Source organism: Amaranthus tricolor, chromosome 13, assembly GCF_026212465.1.
Source record: "Amaranthus tricolor cultivar Red isolate AtriRed21 chromosome 13, ASM2621246v1, whole genome shotgun sequence".
NCBI lineage: Eukaryota > Viridiplantae > Streptophyta > Magnoliopsida > Caryophyllales > Amaranthaceae > Amaranthus > Amaranthus tricolor.
This window is the reverse complement of record NC_080059.1, coordinates 4679750-4703564: the sequence shown is the minus strand read 5'-3', so window position 1 is coordinate 4703564 and position 23815 is coordinate 4679750. Positions and strand designations below refer to the sequence as shown.

The following is a 23815-nucleotide window of genomic DNA, read 5'->3' as shown; positions in this document are numbered from 1 at the left end:
ATCATATCAAAATAGACCAAAATGATTCAAATAAGGCAAGATAAAGTCAAATTTAAAGTCAACAATCCTATATTTACCCAACCTTATAACCGAAATTTAATTCGACTTTAAAATGAATTTTAATTTATGTAAAAACCAATGTAAACACATAACCCGATTTTATACTTATTTAAAACAACTAATACAAAATCTGACTCAAATAAACACCTCTAATCAAATTAAATAAAATTACATCAACCATATCTTTTAAAATTTCAAAATAAATACACCACTGTTATCTAAAGGAAATATATATAAACAAAAATTACTAATCTGTTTGTTAGTCTCCTGTTCCAAGTAAATTTTTTGTCATTTCTTTGGCAGCTGAAGGACCAAAATAAATTTCTGAATGTTTATAAACAGTTATATTCCTACTATCTTCACTTTCGCATATGCTTGTGCTCTTGAGAGTTGACACCGAGTAATCCTCATTGCAGTATATTGATCTCAAAAGACATAACGCTTCTTAATCTGCGTCCGAATCTGAGAATTCCATTTGATAAGCATTTTTGGGTTCCATGTCGGTAATTGAAGGTGGAACATCAGGTCGGGCATGCTTTCTTCGATTTCTCCACGCTTTTGGGATATCCTTCTGTCAAAAGAATGAAAGTTCGTAAGATAATTACTCATAACCAAGAAAGATATGGCAAAGGATTCAGGAATAAAAAGAGAAACCAAATGCACATTACTATGATACTTCACACCTATAAAATTGTTGCAACATAGTCACAATAGCAGGTAAGAAAAGGTAAATAATTTGAGTACAGGTAAATAATTTCAAACAGTCGACCGAAAATTTAATGAAAATCGGTGGTTCATATGTTAGGCTTAGCCGCTTAGGATGCGTAGATTTTATGACAAATGCAAAATCACAGGTCTATCAGATGTTAATTTACCAAGTGGTATTGTTCTAGATAGGATTCAGAAAAGATGCTTTTAAGTCTAGGGGTTGGATTTTGGTAGCACAACTGATTCTGGGACTTCCTCAAAAAATAAACTTACTCGAGAGTATGATGTATTTACAAGAACTTTAGTAAAGAGCGCTTGTAATGATGTTAAAACTTAAGTCAAAGTGAGCACTTTCCCCATCACCACAAAACCAGTTAGACATTATTTTAGATATCTTGATTTAACATAATAGCTCCGATGTCCAAACTAGCTGCTCAAAGCTCCACTAGAGCTCGATTGGCGGACTGTCAATCTGAGGTTAAGAGGGCATCTGAAAAAATCGAGTTCAAGCCCAAGCTCAGTAATACTCAACTCTTCTCTACTCCAATACGCTTGATATAGCTTTTAAGCAAAATTTTAAACACTTTTTCATATTAAATCTCATGTTCATATTAATTACATCAATAACCCATTGTCCAAAATTAACTTTTGCTTTCTCTTTTCTCCCAATTAGTCATTGATGAGTTCTCCGTATCTATTTTGGCATGGTCCTACCTGTTGTATACTTTTAATTTCTCCTTGGACACTGGTCAAGACTACATCTAAGGCCCACATCAAATACTTACCCCTTAAAGATCCAGCAACATGCCCTAACTCACTAAAAAGCTTCTTCCAAAGTTTTTGCTGCAATGTTTAACCACTTTATATGAGAGCTTTATTGGTCAAACATTGCAACTAAAAACAGAGGAAGTAATAAAATCGTTGATAATCAAATTACTACTTATAACGCAAAACTCTGTCATCATAATAAAATTAATATGGCTGTAATTGGACATAGGCAGTGTGCGTACATTGCAAATTTCAAATTAAGCCAAGTTGGGCTTGGAAGCTGATCCTAGCTTCAAGGAGTTAATGGAGCCCAATTGGGACACAGTTACTGCACTTAATTGTTACAGGAAGTGTGCATTATAGCCAAAAGGAAATGGTTAGAGATAGGGGTAGGGCCAAACCCAACATTCGGATAAATCTTTTTAGGTAGCCAACTCCACACAAAAAGGACCTGTATAAATTTAAAATGCCCTTATTTTTTAACATCTTTGACAATAATGGTGGCCAGCTGCTTTAGCTTGGCTTTATCTGTGGTACTCATTGCATGCACCTTTTGGCTCTATACTATACAACCCATTTGATTTACAAAGCTCAAAGGAAGATTTATATCAGTAATCCAAGAACCACATAACTCTTACAACAGAAACTTGTATTCCCAAATCAGGTTGTTGAGTTTGATTTATGATGCTAACGTTCTTATCTGTACAGATAGGAATATTTCCATTTAACCTAAAGGTGGATGCACACACGTTACAGTTTATTGAAAAGTAAATTACAGTCACTGTAACAACAACAGCAACAATGCCTAAGCCGAAATCCCAAAAGATCAGGGTTGGCTACATGAACCAATATATCTTTGTCAATGGTCGTTCACATAGACTCTTCTCTATTATTCCAATTTTCTACCATATCAATCTGTAAGTCTAGATCTTTCATATCTTTTTCCACTCTTGTTCCCCAAGTCATCTTTAGATATTCTTCGTCCTCCTTTTAAACCTCGTGAGCTCCAATTTTCTATTTTTCTTTCCAGTTGGCTAATACCCCGTCTTTACACATGCCCAAACCATCTTAAAAAAATTCTATTTCATGTTTTCCTCAATATTAGCAACTCCTAAACCCTTTCTTATTTATTCGTATAGAATTTTTCCCTCAAGGTAAGTCCATTTGTCCATCAAAGTATTTGTATTTCCGCTACTCCCATCTTTCTACTATTATCCTTTTAAAAGTCCAACATTCTAATCCATATAATAGCGTTGGTCTAATGGCCGTTTGATATCTAAATAAAAACACCAAAGGGTGATTCTTCCCATAACAATATATATCACTAGAGGCTCAAAAATAGCATTAGATCTAGAACAAGTACCATATGGTAATATCAGAACATTAACTTTGGTATCATACCAAAAGAACTCTCACCTTGGCATGGGTTTGCTCTGATTCATTAGAGTCTTTAAAAGGAGTTACATGACTGCGACGAAGCCAGATTCCCCCAAACGAAATCAATGCTCCAAGAAGTAACATCGAACCAATCCTTGGATCACCAGAAAGATCATGACAAACAGATATAGCTCTCGAAAGTTTATGTTTTACTCCATGTCTAGTGGAAATTAACTTCTCCCTACTAACAAACCAGAGAGGATCTGGGTTCTCAAAGACAAGCTCAGGTGTTCTTGTTCTCTGCAAAAATGAAATATTCTAATTCTTAATCCCAAAAGATTGGAAAGTACTTATTTCAATTAGCTATCAAAATTGGAAGATAGATTATAAGACGTGGATTTTTTTTATAAACACTAAGCATGACATGAGAAGGTTATAAGTGACACAAATCCAGGATGAAATAAATGGTAAACCTCGCCCAAAGTAAAACAATTGCATCACATGGAAGTGCGGGGAAACTCCCATGTTTCTAAGACCATCAAAATTTATAGAGATGCCAACTTGTGCAGATTCACACACGAGTCCGTTCTCCATAACTTGCTACATGCAACAGTATACACATTAATGCAGACTTAATCAGTTACTTACATAGAAAGGAAGTTTTGAAGAGTCACCATCTTTGATATTATTTGAAATCCATTCAATAATCTGTGCCATATTCAAACATATGAAGAAAATAAATAGTTACTTTCCACAATAAAATTGGTGGGGCCCTTAGAACAGTCCCAGGATAAACAAAAATGATGAAACTAAACAATTTTAAACCAGTAAAGTGAACCTGCAATGGTTCAGCAGAGCCATTGTACCGTGCTACCAGTAGAGATACAGGATCCACATCTTCTTTCAGCATGTCCATTAAACTATTGGAGGATTTCTTCTCACTAAGATCATCAAAGGAATCATTTCTCATGTAACGCGCCATAACCACTTGTGGCGTATCTTCAATACCTCTTCTTGGACCACAACTTTCCAAGCTAAGCTCGCCAACAATGTAAAACATGCACAAGTTCTGAGATAAAAAAAATCATGTTAATCATTACTATATTGTTTTTCATGTCATGCAATGACCATAAAAATTATGTAGTAAAAACCTAAATTGGTATTTGCAATTTTTCTTACACAAGGGAAAAAACTTTCAAGTTCTGATGGCAATATACACTGTTCATCATAGTAAACTACAGAAAGTTCCCCTCTAGGCTCTAGGTTCTAGCCAGTAGCAGAGGATTGTAAACTAGAATTGGCCCACAAAAGTAACTCATAAGCTATCACTTGGATTATAAATGATAGACCATAGCGCTTTCATAATCGCATAAGACCTATCAGATATAATAGATCAACACATCAATAACCTCCTAATGCAAATGAAAGAGTAAAATGTACCTACTGCATGGTCAGCAGCCCACCCCTCCCAAATGAGAAACAATGAATCAAAAATAAAATGAATAAAATTCACATGCTCAAGAAATCCCGACAGTTACATTGGTGGTGTATGCAGTGGCATCTTCAAAAGCTAAACGCAGAAGGTTTTGATATTATATATCAAGTATTACTGGATTTCACCACCTAAAAATTGTGGAAGCAGCAACCATAGCAGGGGTGGAGAAAAACATACTAACCTTTTGCACCTCCCCATCCATCCAAGTCAAAGTTAATCGCTTGTCTTTCAATGCAGTAGCTGCCAACTCATTGGTATATGGTACATCTTGATAATTCTCTGATAAAGTATGTTGGATCTTGCGCATAACCTAAAGCCTCAAGATAATTAAAGATATGATAAACAAGCAATCAGTTGAGAACAATATAAAATGTTTGCTCAATTTTTTTTAAAAGATGAGCTCGCCAGAGTTAAGGGTCCATAACACACACAAAGGTACGGACAAATTTATTCAAGAGCCCATAAGATTCAGGTAACAACGATAATTAAAGGTATAAAGGCATCTTTCATATGTACAAAATCACAATTATATCGATAGAAAAGGGATAAAAGCATCGTGATTCATGTTAAGGTTCATGGAAGATGTTGAAACTAATAAAAAAGGTTAAAATGAGATGACTACAAGAAAGGTAATAGCTCCAATAGCTCGAGGTACACCGGTAATGTTTCTGAGACAAAACAAACACCATGCCAAGGGGCTCCGCTATAATAGGGCTTAAAAAAGCAGAGAGGGGCGAGGGGGGAGCTGTGAATCTCATCCTCTCAGTTGACAAAATTGAGTATTATAATTAGGAAGTCGCCATATCTGAATGATCATATTAAGGGCTTGTTCTATTCCATGAAAAGGTAAGTTCCAAGAATCAATTAAGATGATTTACAAAAGGGCAACGGAGGACTAAGCTTAATTTACAACTGAAAATAAGTTCACATTAGTTAACTTTGGATAAGTTCAAAAACTTCAAATGAGTCTAGATAGCTTAGCTAAGCTCCAATTTTAGGGTCAAAAGTTCAGATGAGAAGAATTCTTAAGAAAGAAATAAAGCCTGAGTTGGACAGTTTCCCCTACATGTGCAGAGAAGAATCATATCCGTAATTACAAACTTTTCAATGTACAGAAATATATATTCATTACAAAGCTCACCTCACGCATTTCGTTCAATTCTGGGCTTGGCCTTCCAATAGCGATGACACAATACCAGATCTTAGTACCGGTCCCAGCACGGGAATAGCCACGTGAATCGCAACCCAACTCCAAAGATGTCAGTGTCCTCAACTGTGGAAGCTCTAAAAAGACAAAAGATTCATCATCAAGATACCTAAAAACAGCAGCCTAAAAGAAAATTCTTGGAATTATCCCAATTCCCAAATTCAAAGCATATATCATAAACAAAAGCAATCAAAAAAAAATTACCCAGATATATCATGAAACTTGCAGATGGTCTGCATACCAGGTACATCAACAGAGAGCTATTGGACATATATCATGCGATTTTTAGATCTTATGCAGTTTAAATCTTCACCGAGTGGCACATAAACTAAGTGACAGATTAAAACCCTAACAGATTTGGACTGAAACATGTCACAAAGGAAAATAGAACTCCTAGCAACACCAGTAGCACCTACTTAAAAATGTTGAATACTATGGCTAAGTAGTTTATGAGCTACTCACAATCCTTAGGTTTTTAGGTACTCAAGAAGAAAATGCCACCTTGAGGAAAGAAAAAAATATTATATCACTGAAGAATGAAGATAGCAATACCATGCAATTTATTATCTTCCATGACATTCATAAACCATGAGCTGTTTACAGGACCTGCATACGTGAAATAAAGAGATGGTATACCATGAAGCTGCTCTGAAACTAATAATTATGGATTATGGAAAAGAAGAAAAATCCATGTGTACCATAATAAACTAATGGTTTAGCGCCGGGATCTCTCAAGAATACAGTCGCGGGTGCTGATTCCACTTCATATCTGTAAACACCAAAAAAAAGTCAAGGACAATGATCCCTACAGAAAATTACCTTTGACCAAGTTAACAACAAGACTCTAACAGACAAAAGGTAAAACAGCCGCAGCATCAGATCAATACATTTATGAACTACAATGCAATGTCTCATATACTCCGTCATTCTGTTACATAAGGTCGTTTACATAGGCCATTGTTCCACAAACCACCCCTAGGTAAAATAATGGCAATCATTCCCAACTACTCTGTCTACTAAACACCTTTTCCAATAGGTTTTATAAGAATTACCTGTTTTCCAACTTTTATCAAGTGCTAATTTTTGGATTGTCAATTAGTAGACAATTCTCACATTATTCTCTAGAATGATTTAGAAATGTAGGAATATTTTAGATTGTACTTAAGAATCAGGTTTTTTTGTTTGTTTCCAATCTCTAGGTAATGGATAACTTACATTTAAGGTTAGCAATTTCAAGGAGTTCCTCATGGAAATAGTTAAGAAATTCAATTTTCAAGAAATTAGGCCTAGAAAATATAAAGCTAAAGAAAGAAACAGAGTGTATGTAAATAAGAATGGAAATTCATGCATCACAAACACTAAGTCCATGATGCTGAGAATAATGACACAAGTTTACATTTGTTATTATCAGCTCTTTTGAGTTAGACTAATAATAATGTTGTCAAGACCAACTTTCCAAAGATAAACATACACTTTATTAAGTATTAGTAATTTTTTCCATTGTTTTCTATCTCAGTAAAACTTAAATAGGCACTTTTCAGTGGTGCATATGTACTTTGAATACCAAGTTACCAACTGTACAAGCAAAAGTTACTTACACTTTAAGGTGAAGGTTTGTAAGAGAGCATTTTTTGCTGAATGTAAGTTTGATTAGATCATTAGCAAGTATAACATCTCTATAGTAGTACTTCAATTTTCCATCAACCTAGTCAATCAATTAGAAAATACACAGAAGTTCTATTTCTACTTTGAACCCTGAGATCCTCACGCATCTGCAAGTTGAAACTGCATGGAACAACTAGACAACAAAATATGCATCTCCGATATGAAATGGTACATCACTATGCCATTACATTTTACTAGCGTCAAGTCAGCCATCGTAATATTGGACTTAAAGCCATGGACAAAAACCTTCAAGGCGGGGAAACAAGCATATAAGAAAACTATTGCTCATTTGTCTTTAGTTCCCCTTGTATATTTTCCTAACAGCTTTTTTCTTCTATCTCTCTAAATCTACAACGTTTAGAACTGAACACTGACCAAAAAAGTAATTAAGAAGCAAAACCCCACAATATATAGGCATCTATCATATTCATTGTTATATGATTTGCTAATCTCCTCGCGAATCACGAATCGAAAAAAGCGAATTATGGTCGATTTTGGGCTATTCTTGGGCAAATTTGAGCTAAATGCGAATTATGTTATACAGATCATATTGAACTTTGAGGAATAAGCAACTAGCCCAAACTTGGTTTGAGGAGAAAAGAACACATACACTGACCACCAGTAGGAATATTCTTCCTCCCTCCAAAGAACGCATGCAAATGAAGCATAATCCTGATAGTTCTTTGCAAGCTGACGCATAAATGGTGTTGCACGCATCCCTGTGTCTGAGAAGAACATGACCTTTACCTTTGAGTTAAAAACAAAGCGCATTATAAGTTTTAAGTATCTAAGGATGAATAAGTTAGTAAGACATAAAAGATGAGAAAAATCACCAAAGTCAGTGCATCAGGTTCAAGGACGAATACGCACAAGGATCAAAGTATAGACATAGAAAATGTATGGAGTTATATTGGTTATACATTAAATGATAGCTACAGAGTATAAACTAAAGACATAAACCCATTAGTTTCCTGAAAAAATTAGACGTGCCAAACAGGGTCAATCAGAATTCGAGTTGTATTTTATTTCAAGGTCATTCTCAAAAAGATTCAAGACCTAAGGATTTTGAACGACCCAAAAAGTTAAGTAACTTTAATATGCCATTTCTATTTTCATTTTTGAGAGCAATATATGACCTTGTGACCTTATTTCGATAAAAATAAAAATAAAAATAAAAATAAAAAAACATAAACTTGTACAAGCAGACAGTCTCAAATGGGGTTGTCCTTGATTGAGTTAGTTAGTCAAGCTAATTTTGGTTTGACCGATTTTGAGTTGACACAATAGATAAGGTTTAAAACAATTTAATCATTAATGTTCTCCCAAAAATCTACAAAATATAATTTTTTCGTAACTTACATTTTCTTATTATAAAGAACCGATATAAATCGTTTTTTAAGACTTTAGTAGTGAGAAATATTGGCCCAAAACACAAAAATTAATTGCTGACTCAAAAGTGACGTGGGGTTAAAAAGATTTGACCAAAATCAAAAATCGAGCCAAAACCAAAATAGATGGGATTGGATTACGATCCGAGTTTGACTGGTTTTCTGGGTTGGAGCATTTTCTGTCAGTTTTTCTTTAATGTATACATGAAAGTGTCAAATTAATGTGGTGCTTACATTTGAATACCACCTTGGCCATCCTCGTACCAACACGACATGACCCAAGTATGGATTATGGACATGGGAGATAAAACAAAGATCGCACCCAATAAAGAGGAAAAGTTGTTCATCTTTGAATCTAAACATGACATGATGTGACTCCAAAATGATTATCATCATCATCATCCTACCCAGTGTATCCCACTCATAGAAGAGCTATAGACAGGGTTTGGGGAGGAAAGGACGGCGGCAACTCATACCCATAAAGGAGAGCGCGGCCAAAGGAGTCCCCGGGCTCGAGAAAGACAGGAGACATAGTGGGAAAGATAAAAAAAACAAATAAATAAATAAATAAAAGATAAAACAATAAAAATACATATAAGTAAATAAATAATTAGAACCAACTACAAAAAGAGAACAAAAACTAATAATAAAAGAAACGAGAGAAGCAAGATGACAAGAACACCAAAAGGTAATCTAAGAGGACAATCAGTAGTCTAAAACATGGATATGGCGCCTCCAACTACCCCTAACCCTAGTCAGGCCCTCAGAGAGGTTTAACTCATGTAAGTCAACTTTTATTTGCTCATCCCAGGTTCTCCTAGGTCTTCCTCGACCCCTCTTACCCTCCACTATAATGTTTTCTACCCTCCTCACAGGGGCTGCGAAAGTCTTTATCTGCACATGTCCAAACCACCTCAATCTATTTTCGCGCATTTTTCCAGAAATAGGGGCTACCCCTAGTCTGTCCCTAAATTCTTGGTTGCTAATACGATCCATCAATGTGTGACCACACATCCACCTCAGCATACGCATTTCTATAACTTCCATCTTATGTTCAAAAATCTTCTTTACAGGCCAACATTCGCTACCATATAGTAGGGCAGGTCTGATTGCCGCCCGGTAAAATTTTCCTTTTAACTTGCTTGGGACTTTCCTATCACATAGCACCGCGGTGGCTGCTCGCCACTTAAGCCAACCCGCTTATATACGATGATTTACATCTCCGTCAATCTCCCCATCCCTTTGAATGATCGATCCCAAATACTTGTACTTTGTCGTACTTTTTACAACTGCTTCATCAATGGACACCTATGGTTCTCCTACCTGTGATGTCCCACTAAAGTCACAGCGTAGATACTCGGTCTTCGTACGACTAATGCGTAACCCTTTACCTTCTAAAGCTTCCCTCCACTCATCCAATTTATACTAACCTCCTCTCTAGTTTCTGCTACCAGCACTATATCGTGAGCGAATAGCATGCACCACGGTACCATCTCCCAAATAGATTTAGAAATCTCTTCCATAATGACAGTAAAAATGAAAGGGTTTAGAGCCGATTCCTGGTGCAGTCCCACTTTAACCGGAAAAGGCTCTATTATCCCCACCGGTATTTGAAGGTTAGTCGAAACTCTGTCATACATGTCCCATATAGCCTCAATGTACACTGAAGAAATACCTCTAGCCTTGAGGCTATCCCAGATGACACGTTGTGGTATGCTATCATACACTTTCTCCAAGTCAATGAACACCATATGCAGATCCTTCTTTCGCGCCTTATATTTCTCCATCAGTCTCCTCAAAACATGAATTGCCTCAATGGTTGACCTTCCTGACATAAAACCGAATTGGTTCTCTCCAATCACCGTTTCCTGTCTAATTCTCCCCTCTATCACTCTTTCCCACAATTTCATTGTGTGGCTTAGAAGTTTGATACCTCAATAGTTGTCGCATACTTGCGCATCGCCTTTGTTCTTAAATAGAGGTACTAGTGTGCTATTCCTTCATTCTTCTGGCATCTTATGTGTCCTCAAAATAATATTAAAGAGGTTAGTCAGCCAACGAATGCCCTCTTCTCCTAAACCCCTCCACACCTTAATCGGGATGTCATCTGGCACGACTGCCTTTGTTCTCCTCGTCTTTTTGAGAGCTTCTCGTACTTCTCCTGTGGTAATATCACTCGTTGACCCATATTCCAGTGGTCTTTGGACGTTAAAAAATTGATTATCCACTTCCTTTGGCCCCCTAGACTTATTGAGTAGCTAGGAGAAGCACTTGAGCCATCTGGTTTTGATCTCCTCTTGTCTCAGGAGAACTTATCCCCCCCTCAACCTTGATGTATCTCACTGCCTCTAAGTCTTGCCGCTGTTTGGCCCTAGTCCTCGCCAACTTAAAAATCTGCTTCTCCCCCTCTTTGGTATCAAGCTTCCAATACAAGTCCTCATAACCACGTTTTTTTGCCTCCGATACTGCTTTCTTTGTCGCCCGCTTTGCTTCTTTATAGATCACTCTCTTTTCAATCATATCCTTCTTTTCCGTGCATGCCATAAGTTCCTTAAATCTCTTGTTTTTATCTTTTATCTTCTTTCCCACCTCATCGTTCCACCACCATGACTCTTTGAACACTTTTGGTTTACCCGACGGCACCCCCAAGGTTTCTTTTGCCACTTTTCTAATGGTTTTTTCTATGTTCAACCACATTTCATTTGCATCCTCTGACTAACTTGGGAAGTCCTATAAACTTATCTTACTTGACAAGGTTGTGATCATATCCCCTTTGAGTCTTCCCCACATGATCTTTCCCCTGGACTCGACCTTCTTCCTCATCCTGAAAACTAATACTAAAAGCCTGTGTTGGGTGGGCATTTTTGTACCCAACACCACCTTACAATCCAAGCATGAGGCCCAATCTCCTTTGCGCACTAAGAAATAGTAAACTTGGGTTGCGTGCCCGTTGCTCTTATATGTGGTCAGATGCTCATCTTTCTTTCTAAAGATCAAGTTTTCTATAACCAAATCTTTTGCTAAAGCAAACTCCAGCAAATTCTCCCCACTCTCATTCCTTACCCCAAAACCGAACCCTCCATGTACCGAGTTATAGTTACCTGCATCTCTACCTATATGTCCGTTAAAGTCTCCTCCTAAGAAAACTTTCTCATCTTCCGGGATAGTTCTCATGAGGTTCTCCTAGGTTATCCCAGAACTCGCATTTCACCTGCTCATCGAGCCCAACTTGGGGCCCGTACGCATTAACAATGAATATGATCTCTTCCCCTACTAGTATCCTAACTAGCATAATCCTGTCATTACACCTCCTTACTTCAACTAGTTGCTTTAGGATATCATTAGACACTAGGATGCCAACCCCGTTACGTCTGCCGTCCAAACCTGCATACCACAACTTATATCCCTTTATACCTTTTGCTTTTTGCCCCTTCCACCTAGTCCCTTGAACACATGCTACATGAATCCTATATTTAGAAAGCTCATTGGCCAGCTCGAACGAGTTGGCTTCTAGGGTATCTATGTTCCAAGTCTCCACTTTTAGTTCTAGATCCTGCTTACGTTGCTCCCCCCCGACCTCCTCTCCTTGGACTTGACCTCAGGTGACCATAATTGCTTCCTAACTCTATATTCAGCTACTAAGGTAAAGGTTACAATCTGATCACTAACAGAGATCAACACAAAAAAACAAAAAGATTAAATTAAAAATAAAAATAAAAATAAAAATAAATAAAAGGTAAAAAAAGAAAAAAAAAATATTAAATGAAAGAAAACAAAAAGATTCCTTTCAACACTAAACATTAAAAAAGCTTCACTTAATGCATGTCATCGGACACTTGTTATGTACCAAAAGCCTTGTTCAACACTAACCCAAATTCTCCAAACAATCTTTACTAAAACAAATCAGTGTAAGTAAAAACGAAAATCAAACACCAATCTAGAGTAGAAATACATCAAATCGAACCAAACTGACATGTTTATTAAGCACAGACATGTTGATCAAGCACACACAAAATCAACCAAACTTAATACTATAAAACCAACCGAACATCCAAATGAACACTTCTAAAGAGAAAGGAAGGTTTTTGTTAAGATTTTGAAAACCCTAAATCAAGGAATTGCAGAATAAGAAGTGCAGATTGTGCTCACTTGACTGTGATATATTTGCATGTTGCGGTGGAAGAGACAATGAGAGCATGAATGGTCAAAGCACTATGCGGTTGGTCAATGTAAGCTTTAACTGTATCAATTTAAAAGCTAGCAAGATTTGTTTTATGAAAGAAACCTTGCATTTTTACGATTTCACAGCAGTTGAGTACTTATATTTCATTGTTTTCTCAATCTTCAAAAAACATTAAAATAATAAATAAATTTCCATGTCGTATGGTTTAAATTATTAAATTGCACGTTTCAATTTTAAAACATATTCACGTGTCCTTAAATTAAGAAGATCCCATGTCTGACCATCAGATCTGTAACCAAGTCTAGACATCGATACACAAGTCCAAGCATCATCACTAAACAATAAAAGTTATGATAAAGTCATTAAAAAAAAAAGCCATATAAATTACACATGTCTGAGTCCAAAAACAACCATGAGTCCATGATAAATTCAATTTCAATGATAATAAAAAAGACAAAGGTATTTACTACATAACATCCTACTTCCAATGGTGTGGTGATCACTCAGGTTAGAAAAAAAGGAGGGTAGGATAAAATTAAATCAACCACTTCAGTGGCATTGGGGCAATAATATGATCCACAAAATTTCAGTCAACAAAATGGCTTTCATCACAGGAGGGCTAAAATTAAGCACATATGAGTGGTTATACATTATGAAAAAAAGTAACACCACGTAACACACATTTTTCAAAGACAAAAGAGAATTATCCAAATGAGAAGCATACCTTATGATAACTACTTTTAGCAAGGAATCTTGGCCCCTGGAAATGAGAAAAAAACTAGTTATGATGGATGAAACACCAAATCAGTGTAATAACATTACAAGCATATACTAGTAGATCGTAAAATTGACACTTACAAACTTCTATTACGTTACATTCCATTACCCCAAACCCCAATTCCATTAAGTGTGAAATTTGAGTATTAGGACACTCAATTTTACCAAGGATCAATGATTAGAGACCCTAATTGAATTGGGAAAACAAGAAGAAAATAAACCCTAATTCTTTAATAAACAAATAGTGCAAATCTAACAACAATAAAACAACAAAAGACAATTTCAGTGGTTCACCCAAAATGGACGTCCACTATTAGCCTAGATGTTCTATTGATTAAGCATGCTTTCAATGTGTTACAATGGTGTTATGGATTTTGGAGAAGAAGAGAGAGTATAGAGAGATTGAATTAATTAAGCTAAAGAGAGTTTAGGAATGCATATATAATACCTAATTAATGTAATTTGTGATTATTTATAGTACATAATCACACAATTATTTACAACAAAAATAGTCCTAAACTAGGGGAAGCTTCCTAAAGCTGAGTCGGCTTTCCAGTGGCCATCAGCAAAAGCCAACTTGACTTTCTATTCCGCGAAAAGCCCAAGTCGAATTTTTATCCTTCTTTTAAGCAAGCCTTTTGATGTCACTTTTACATCAAACCTTTCCTAGTGATGTACCAATGTCATATCATGGGTCTTGTGCACCAATAACTTCAACAAAGGCTTTCACCTCAACAAGTCCTTGGGGTCTGGGGAGAAGGGTTCAATAACAAAAAAGAAATTAAGTTACAAACTTCTGAGTATAAAATATTTATCCATGTCATCAATTATGTATTCATGCTATACAACATATAACTAAAGTGTGTAAACCTATTTTGGATCCTAAATGTCCAAACACTTTGATACAAAAAACACAAACACACATAAATCAGTCATACACCAATAATCATAATTGAAACAAGTGTAATAGAAACAAGGGTGGTTTCATGATAAAAAGTCTCTAATAAGAGAAGCTAGCTGATTGTCAAACATTTTTCTACATTTATAAACATAGAAAAAAATCGCAAATGTCGTTGCATTTACAAGGACGGTTGCGATGTCGTCGACACGGCACCTCACGATGTCACGAATCATGACCCATTTTGTAAACATCACCACTGTGAATTGTTGACTTGACAATTATAATGCCTTATAGTTAGAATAACAACTTATAAATCACAGGTTATGCAACAGGGTTTTGCGGTGCGTCAATCATAAATTTTGTTATAAAGCGGCCACTATGTAACGGAACAACCTCATTTTTATATTATGTTTATGAAGATAAGCATACCAATGAGTCCTTTGTGTAGTAAGGAATCCGAGGCAACTTCAGTATCGTTATCGAAAACCAATCTGTTACTGCATCAACAGAGAGATCGCCACCATACCTGTACTATCATAAAACTCATAACATCAACAGCCTAATGTATATGCTATGAATAAAAAGCTTACAGAAGAGTACAGAGCTTAAATATTGAAGCTTTATAAATTAAAAGGCAACTCCACATATTTGTCAAATATAAGAACTCAAATATTACCTAACAAAACAGTTTGAAGATCTACACCCTTGAGGAACTGCAATCAGAGAAGGAAGGCCTGCAAACATAACAAGGTAAGCACCAGAAGAAACACGAGATAGATTATATATGGAGGTTCTCAAGAAAGTATGATTGAAGATTAAAATGGGAGAACTAGAAACTATTGCTTTAGACAAGTCTAATAAAATGCAAAAACATAAAACAGATCAATATTGAACAAATAAACTGGAACATAACATTAATGGCGGATAAAATAAAAAAGAATGATCAAAAATAATGGGATAGAAGCTAATCACAAGCACAGGCACAAGCACAACCACCATCAGTTTAAAGTTGAATCACCAGCTATCTCACACGTTCCAATAAAACAAATATGAATGACAATTAAATTAATCAATGTTTACCGTTTCGGAAGAAAAGTTGCCCAGTTGTTTTCTTTTCTGCAAGGAGATAAGCAAGCTTGGAATTCCCAAGCTCCACTACACCAGTATCAGCAACCTCACCCAGCAAAGTGGCTGCGCATAATACATCAAGTCAACAGATAAACAATCTAACGGTTTCAAATGCATGAAAACAATAATGTATTGCATCAATGCCAAACAATTAGATAGTAGTTTTAATTATATTAGACATATAAAACAGAAAAAGCTACACAATCATCCAAAAAATGACTTTCAAACTTATAAAGTTAAACAAAGCAGAAACTTATTCTGGACATGATTCCTCAGCAACAAAAGCCATTGTAGACATGAAAAAACAAATTAACCACCACCAACATTTGAAGTAACATCAAATTGGCTGCTTTGCGAAACCAAAATAATAATCAGAAAAATGATTTGCTATATGAGTATATGAAGAGAAAATCCGAATGTGTTTTTATGCACACCAGCGTATTCATTCATTTGTTATTAAATTTTTAACAGTTTATAAGTGTTGACTACATAGCATAAAAGCCTCAAGGAAGTTATGATCTTCTGAAATCATCTTTTTCTCTTCAAAGCAATTGAGACTTTACCTCATCAGGTGTTTTTAAGCATAATCCACGGTGGAAAGCAAGATAAGGAAAAGGAGAGGTGGAAAATGGGCCAACATGCCCATGCATTTATCGCATGTTAGGTTGTTGATATTGAAAGGTGGTAATGAGAATGGATTGTAATTTTAATCTTCACGAAATGCGTAATGTCATTGCATCGTAATGAAGATCTTATCCTTAAGCATGTAGTTCCTCAGAATTTTTCATTACCACCTAAATCCCCTTTCCTAAGAGTAATGGGCGGGAAGGAATTTTGTGAACAAAAAAAAGAAAGATTAGACTAGGGTAAGCATCATATAAACCTTCTTAAGTAAGTTTCCTTGCTAGATTACATTAAAATTTCATGAGCATTCCCATTATTTATTCCAATAACCAAACGGGTTGTTAGAGAACAGAAAAAACTGGTCCCACTAATGAACATGGTTGTTAACATACTCCAAAAGACAAACCAAGTAAGAAATCATGCATTTATTTAATCATTTCCCACAAGAGAAAATGGTTCACCTAGAAACGAAAGTATTCAATAATATGAGCCCCATGAATCTAACCCCTCTTTGAAATTTACAATAAATCCATTTTGGTCAACACCTCAATCTTATAGGGACTAGCTATTAGTTTCTTCGAAGTAAGCCCTTAACTAACTTGACATGGAAATCAAGAAACTTGATTTAGTAATCTTCCTTATAGAAGGAAGATGCCCATTTACTAGCCGAAGTTAAAGAAACACCTGGCAGATAGCTCGCATTGTAATTTTTCATAAAAGAAAAAACTGGCAAGTAACATCTCATCCAAAACGCGAATTGTCTAGAACACAATTAAGAATCCATATTATAAGTGAATACACTAAAATGACTCATTAAATCATGTGTACATATTTTTTTGAAGTTACACATAATGTTTGTCATTAAAGGCCAATCGGAAACAACCTTTTTGTTATTAGAAGGGTAAGATTACATACATCAAACCCCTAAAAGATACTTAGGTTGGAGCCACTTAAGTGTATTTGAATAACAAAATCTAGTCAACGTTTGTTCAGAGCAATTTCAACTAACATCAAAGTGAAAAGTGAACCTATTCTAATGTATAAGTCTAAGATGGAAAGTGTACCAATTTTCTTCCATTTGCTTGAAAAATGTTTGCATAGATTGCTTCCGTTCGAATATACCTGAGCAAAAATTAAATAGTAGGCGTTGTAAAACAATGAGATATCACCACTTGTACATATACACAAGCGATTACTGGGTATAATCTAATCACCATACACAACATGGGCAGGAACATCAACTGGGCACTGGGGTGCTAATTAATATCAATAAATCTGCATATATTTATACTAAAATGCAGACATTTTGATAGAATGCCCTCAGTTAACACGATACAGAAGGATAAAAGACTGATGCCAGTGAAATTTTGGTCTCATCATATTAGTCATTAACATGCCAGGCAACCGCATTCAATCACAGACCTGAATCAACCATGGCTTCTGACCTCCAACAATTGACTGGATATCACCACCGGAAATGAAATCTAAATCGACCTCTTGAGAGTCTGCACACATATACAGGAGTCGGCATTCGAAACTCACATAATTTCAAGAACAATTGGAATGCAAAAAGAGATACAATACTAACCAGCAGGATCAACTAGCAAAGGAAGGTTCACTGAAGAGTATTCCTTTCCAGAATTGAGCTGTAAAATGTTTTCCAGAACACCCTACAGCCAGAGGTAGAATCAGATTCGATGAAAAATGCATCAAATATTTTAATCCAAAGGTTAAATATACACAATACTGGACAGAGATACTCACTTGGTGCTCATCAATGCCAAATAGATCATAGTCTCTCTTCCATAAAGGATCGGTCAGCAACTCATATGCATATCGAATCTGAAAGAAAAACACATATTTAGAGAGCTAGAGAGTGAGAGGGGAAAGGGGTTTAAAAATTCAATATTCTAGTACTTCATATTCCACTCTGCACATAAACATCTAGGGTATTGTTTCAAGCAAGTGAATACCTTTTGACCAACAAAAAAATTTAGCTGGATATATTGTTAGTTTCTCATTATATTTTTTAGAATTTTAGAACCATTAAAAACTAGTTATAGGTCACCATGTAAACAGATGTTATATATAAGGAATTTAAATATTAAAGGCATAGCAAGATGAGCCAAATAATCTAAGCCGCCTCTATAAGTGTAGACAATAGAATTCAAAAATAACTTCTTAAGTTTCTATTTCTAGTAAGAAATCTTGTAAATATAGTGCAAATTATTGTGTGCACCACCGTATTTTTGTACTATGCTTCTAGTTGCCGAAGAAGTAAAGCTGCATACACTAAGGTCCCACACCCCCAATCTAAGGAGAAATTTTCTAAAAGCAGTGGGCTATTGTTGATTCTAAAGATAGCAATTAGCAAAGTAAAGTTGTCATAAGAAGATTTATATCCAAGTTCTAAAAATTTTGCAGTCAGGGAAAATATTTGATATATTCCAGCAACCGAACCTCAATTTGCTTTAAAACCATGAAAGAAAGGCATTTCCAAATTTCAATCGAGTCAAGTATTTCAAATGCATATGACAAATGACACAAACAAAGATATATACAAAGAGACAACAACATGGTAATGTCGTGATCTCAATGTATCTCATGTATTATAGTTACTTAATATCTCACCTTCTCACCTTATTTGGTCTAAAGGCATTATCAAATAAGGCAAATTTATGAATAAAGGTATGATATGAGAACAAAAATATGTGCAATGAAATAAGGCATAGATATAACATTGACGTATTATTTAGAAACCATGTAGACAAGATATATACTCACTCTACCCCAAGAAATTTGCCCCACTTTCCTTTTGAGTCTGCTCCACCAAATTTGCCGCATTCTATTTTTGACCATAACCCACATTCTTTCTTTAATTTCCATTCAGCATTTAAATTACTTTTTCATCTCATCCAAACATTTCTCCCAATACCCTAAAATTAGGTGGGACCGAGGTAGTATCAAAGAAATGTTGCCAAAATAAATGGTTATAATTTGTTATAGGCGAGATCATGATATCCATGGTGTAAAAATACGGTAACAGTTACGGTAACGGATACTGTAATACGGTAACAGGGTGATGCAGTTATCATATCGCCAAATTTCGGCCTAAAACATGTAATATCACTTAAAACGGCCTAAAACGTGGGATTTCACACCTTTACAATATAGATAATATCGGTTCAGTAAATTTGAAAACCTTTACGATACAGCTGATACGACAAGACATGGCCTTGTTTTTGCACTATGATGATATCTCTTATGTACTCATAAACTACTAGGCTAGTACATGGCCAAAATTTTGTATGTAAAGTAATCGCATCATCAACAAGAAGAATGCAAAAGCCTTAATTTCATAAGATTGGATTCGACTATATTAAATTCATAAGATTGTAGTTGACTACATGCATCAATAGAATAGTCCTAGTGGTCGTTTACATAAATGCTCATTCTCCATTCATTTAAATTTTCTATCATCTCAACCCACAAATATAAATAATGTACCTTTTCACTACTACCCTCTATGTCATCTTCGACCTTGCTCTCTTTTTGGATAACCAAATTCCGAATTTCTATCTTCTTGTTCATCAATACTTTGTAGTTGCATATGCCCAAATAACCTTGAACGATTCTTTTTCATGTAATCCTCAATATCTGCAATGCTAACCTTTTCTTATGTATTTGTTTTGAATTTTATCCCTAAAAGTATGTCACTCATTCATCGAAACATATGTGCTTTTGCTACTCTCGTCTTCTACAATGATTCTTTAAAAAAAAAAAAAGACCAACATTATAATCCAACATTCTATTACTATTGCTTTGTCTCTCCATTCTCATCTTCCTATAACTAGCAAAGGATGTCTCCTTGTTCTTGAAAATGGATGGTACGGGACATCTTGTGGAGCATCTTGTTTGTCCTTTAAATTATGTTGAATGAATTAGTTAGTCAAGCAAATATTCAAAACAAGTTTGTGCTAGTTGACCATGAACTCCCTTGGAATAAACTTACACCTATCTTCCTTGTAAAAAAGTAATCGATTTGGGATGCATTTAATCTTATCTAAGAGTCAACAAATGACTATCTCCCTTCCTAAATCATGTGCTAGCAACTAACAAATTGCATGAGAGTACAAAATCCAAAATAAACCCTCCTCCCATAGTCCTAGTTCCATAGCTAAAAGCTTTGTATGACTTGCATGGCAACACCTACGTGTCCATCCAAATAACCTCTGACATACAACTCGGTCATTGCAATGCTCAAATCATCTAGATCCTCCCCAAATCAACTTTTGAATCTCAATTACTATTTGTGGTGCATAGGCACTTAAGATTCAAAATCACTTTGCAAAATATGAACTACAATCTTATAATCCTATCATTCTTCCTACACACTTATACTACATCCTTAGTTGTTCATTCATCTAAAATAACACCAACTTAATTCCATCTCCTACCTCGACACAACAATTTATAGTCATGTCTTTCCCTACTAAGCCACTTCAACTCTTATAAACAACTTTACCAATCATGCTACCAATGTTCCCAAGCTCCAATCTCATATTATTACCTTTGGTTTTCCATAACCTTTTATGTTCAAAACATAGTTACTAGGAATCAAAAACTTCCCACCGAATCTTGTTTCGAAACCTCTGTTTTCGATACTCTAGATTAACGTTTTTGAACCTACATTTCCCAAATGATTTTTCTAAAGCGCAAAAATATATAATATTATTAATACTAAAGCCCTTATTTTCTTTCCTTATTATTATTTCTTCGTCATTTTCTTTTCTTACTTTTTTTTACTCATTTTATTTTTTGTTGTAATATAATTTTGTACCTACGTTTTCGAAACTCTAAAATTAATGTTTCTCATTTTCGTTTTCGTTTCTCATATCAAATCAAATTTCGTTTTAGGTAACATTGGTTAAAAAACTATGTGCCCTAGCTCATTTGACACCACAATCGAGTAATGTGGTTCACTGCTCTCAGGCAACGGTTTAATAACATTTGCATATATTCCACTACACCCAAGTCTAGAACGTGTAGCATATCCCAGAGTAGGGGAAGACTAAAGGAAAATTTTAATTATGTAATCGGACTCGGGACTGACAATGAGTGACAAAGGAGCAAGAGGGGATACGAAATACTTAAAAGTAGAGAGAGGGTTGAAGATAGACTTTACTAAAAGAGAAGTATTGCATATGGGTAAAAAATTCTTTATGGAATAACTAAATGTAAAGTGTCAAGGATTTTAAGAAATGAGGGAGAAGTCAACCTTTAAAGTTGTTAATGACTCAATTTATGAATTCCATATCATGCATGTTCTATTGACTAGACGACTAATGAGAACTTGTTTTCATCAAAAATAAAATAAATCCAGCTTAGATTGAAGAGTATAATTCCACACAAGTTAGTTCATGAATTCACTTAAGCGACAATAAGTTCGATTCAGCACTAATAGCTTCAAATATGTTCATTTGAGCACTCCCTGCCACTTATACTCTTAAATTTAACCAAATATAAGTTCAGTTTTCCACACTAATAAATTCTGATAAGTACACCAAGAAGTCGAAAATAATAGGACAGTAGTCATTCAAAATTCCACTATACTTCAATTGTTATCATACACCAGTTAGATGTGGAAGTACAAATCAAAGAATGACATAAAAGCAAGACAGTTAATGAGAAGATCACCTTAATAAAGTTATTAGTTGTCGGAAGTTCAACACCTGAATTCCTGAAATATAGAAAATACAAAAATTAAAATCTATATCTAAAAAGAAGCAGGTCATGGAAACTAAAAAACAAATAAAAATGTCAGTCAAAAAATGAATTGAACTAGGCAATTCCAAAGTCAAGCAAATAGCTATCCTCCAGAAAAACCAATCTATAACTCATACTTAAGTAGTATTTAGTAGTAATAATTAGCCTCTACATTTATTTTATAGATTAGCATGTATTAATCTACGAACATGTGCAATGAGATGCAATATGCATAACAATTTTCATCAAACTAGGCCATAGTATTAGGATATATTGTCCATTCTTCATAGCAACCAAACTCATGTTTGCCAAAACTGCCCAGATTTTAAATTACACATGTTATATTTAGAATATCAACAGAATTTAAGAAATTTATTAATAGCATAGACTCATGAAACAAACTAAGTATGCCTAATTGTCAACCAGTGAATTAGCGTAATGACTGTCATTCTTATCAATACCTAAATTTATACAACAAACTCGAATAGTATGCCTAATTGTCAATGTCAACCCCAATCCCAACACATTTACACACTAATGAACCAATCAGAATTTAACAATAATAAATAAGTAATTCGGCATTCAAGATGTACTCTTTACAACTCTCAGTAGAGTTCTAAGTTCTAACACCAATTAGCAAAAAGAAGCTAACTTTAGAAAACCTAATTAATGCAATTCAAATGTAAGAAATTGGAACTACTTTTCTTCAATCATATGATATCATATCATGCACTCAAATTCCGGAGACAAAGAAGGAAAAACATACCACTTGGAAACAAAATTATCATAAGCTTCTTTTACTTCTTCAATAGAACTCCGTCTACTGACGCCAAGAACTGCAAAATTCACAAATTCTAACTAATCAGCCGAAAATTCAAAATTCCTAAGCATAACCAACAAAAAATAGTATGGGAGAAAGAAAATGAATACCGTCGTAATGAGAAACGGGGAAAGCCTTCGGTATAAAGACAAGATGAAAGAGCATGAAGAGAGAGAAAAGCGTCGCCGGAATCCAATAGGCTTTAATTAACGACGTAATTTGAGAATCAGAAAGTTTTTTTGGTGGCGAAGATGAATTATTGGCGGTAGATTGGGGAGAAGGAGAAGAAGAAGGGTTTTTGTCCGCCATTGTCGAAGCTTCAGAAGTGGAAGTTCAGTGTACTGCGAAACTAGATTCGTTGCGTCAACGAGGGGTTTTGTAGTACCAGTAACTGTTATTTGTACCATTGACTGTTGACTGTTGCTCGATATGGGCTTCAAAATATATATTTCGAAAGCCCAATTCGAATGGGCCAACCCAATTGAAGTTGTGGCCAATTTCTTTGAACATCAAAATCGAGACCGTATCATCATGAGATGAACTTTTATAATTAGCTTAATTTTTTAATTGATCCTTTTAAGAATGTAAGTAATTCACTTTAAGTTTATAAATAATCACTATAAAAAGCTATTACTTTATAACTATAAATGATTAATTACTTTAAGACTATAAGTATAAAAGATTATAAGTGATCAGTTTAAGACAATAAGTGTATATTGGATTAACCCAATAGAAATTCTCCCATAAAATCATTTCTTTTGATATTTTGTCAGTGATTTATGGCTTAATTTTATCAAACTGGAAAATTTAAGTAGGATAGTTATTTTGGTTATTGGTTCTCCGTGATCTAAATTGGAAAATGGTCATGGATGATGAATATGATGCTCTTATTAAAAATAAGACGTGGGAGTTAGTGCCCCGTCCACCTAATGTGAATGTCGGTCTATA

At 35.0% G+C, this 23815-nt stretch overlaps 1 protein-coding gene across 1 annotated transcript; it reads right to left on the bottom strand.

Annotated features, from left to right (window-relative positions):
• Positions 1–141: 141 nt before the first annotated feature.
• Positions 142–23246, bottom strand: LOC130797569 (uncharacterized). The gene is made up of 20 exons (XM_057660190.1): positions 22978–23246; positions 22814–22883; positions 21979–22021; positions 18046–18123; positions 17870–17951; positions 17704–17786; positions 17346–17403; positions 15610–15720; positions 15206–15263; positions 14959–15055; positions 13576–13611; positions 7891–8027; positions 6314–6384; positions 6168–6221; positions 5550–5692; positions 4590–4718; positions 3752–3982; positions 3562–3621; positions 2953–3213; positions 142–631 (listed from the first exon to the last, which is right to left on the bottom strand). Exons 1-20 carry the CDS (start codon positions 23174–23176, stop codon positions 506–508), a joined length of 2127 nt encoding a protein of 708 aa, XP_057516173.1. The 5' UTR covers positions 23177–23246; the 3' UTR covers positions 142–505.
• Between the last annotated feature and the right edge of the window lie 569 nt (positions 23247–23815).

What these genes read in the sequence shown, in the direction of transcription:
- LOC130797569 (XM_057660190.1), bottom strand. Translation starts at nt 23,176, where the DNA reads ATGGCGGACAAAAACCCTTCTTCTTCTCCTTCTCCCCAATCTACCGCC. An exon ending in GCAACTTTTCTTCCGAAACG is followed by an intron (nt 15,264 to 15,609) that starts GTAAACATTGAT and finishes TTATGTTTGCAG; the next exon opens with GCCTTCCTTCTCTGATTGCA. An exon ending in TGGATGGGGAGGTGCAAAAG is followed by an intron (nt 3,983 to 4,589) that starts GTTAGTATGTTT and finishes TTTTTATCTCAG; the next exon opens with AACTTGTGCATGTTTTACAT.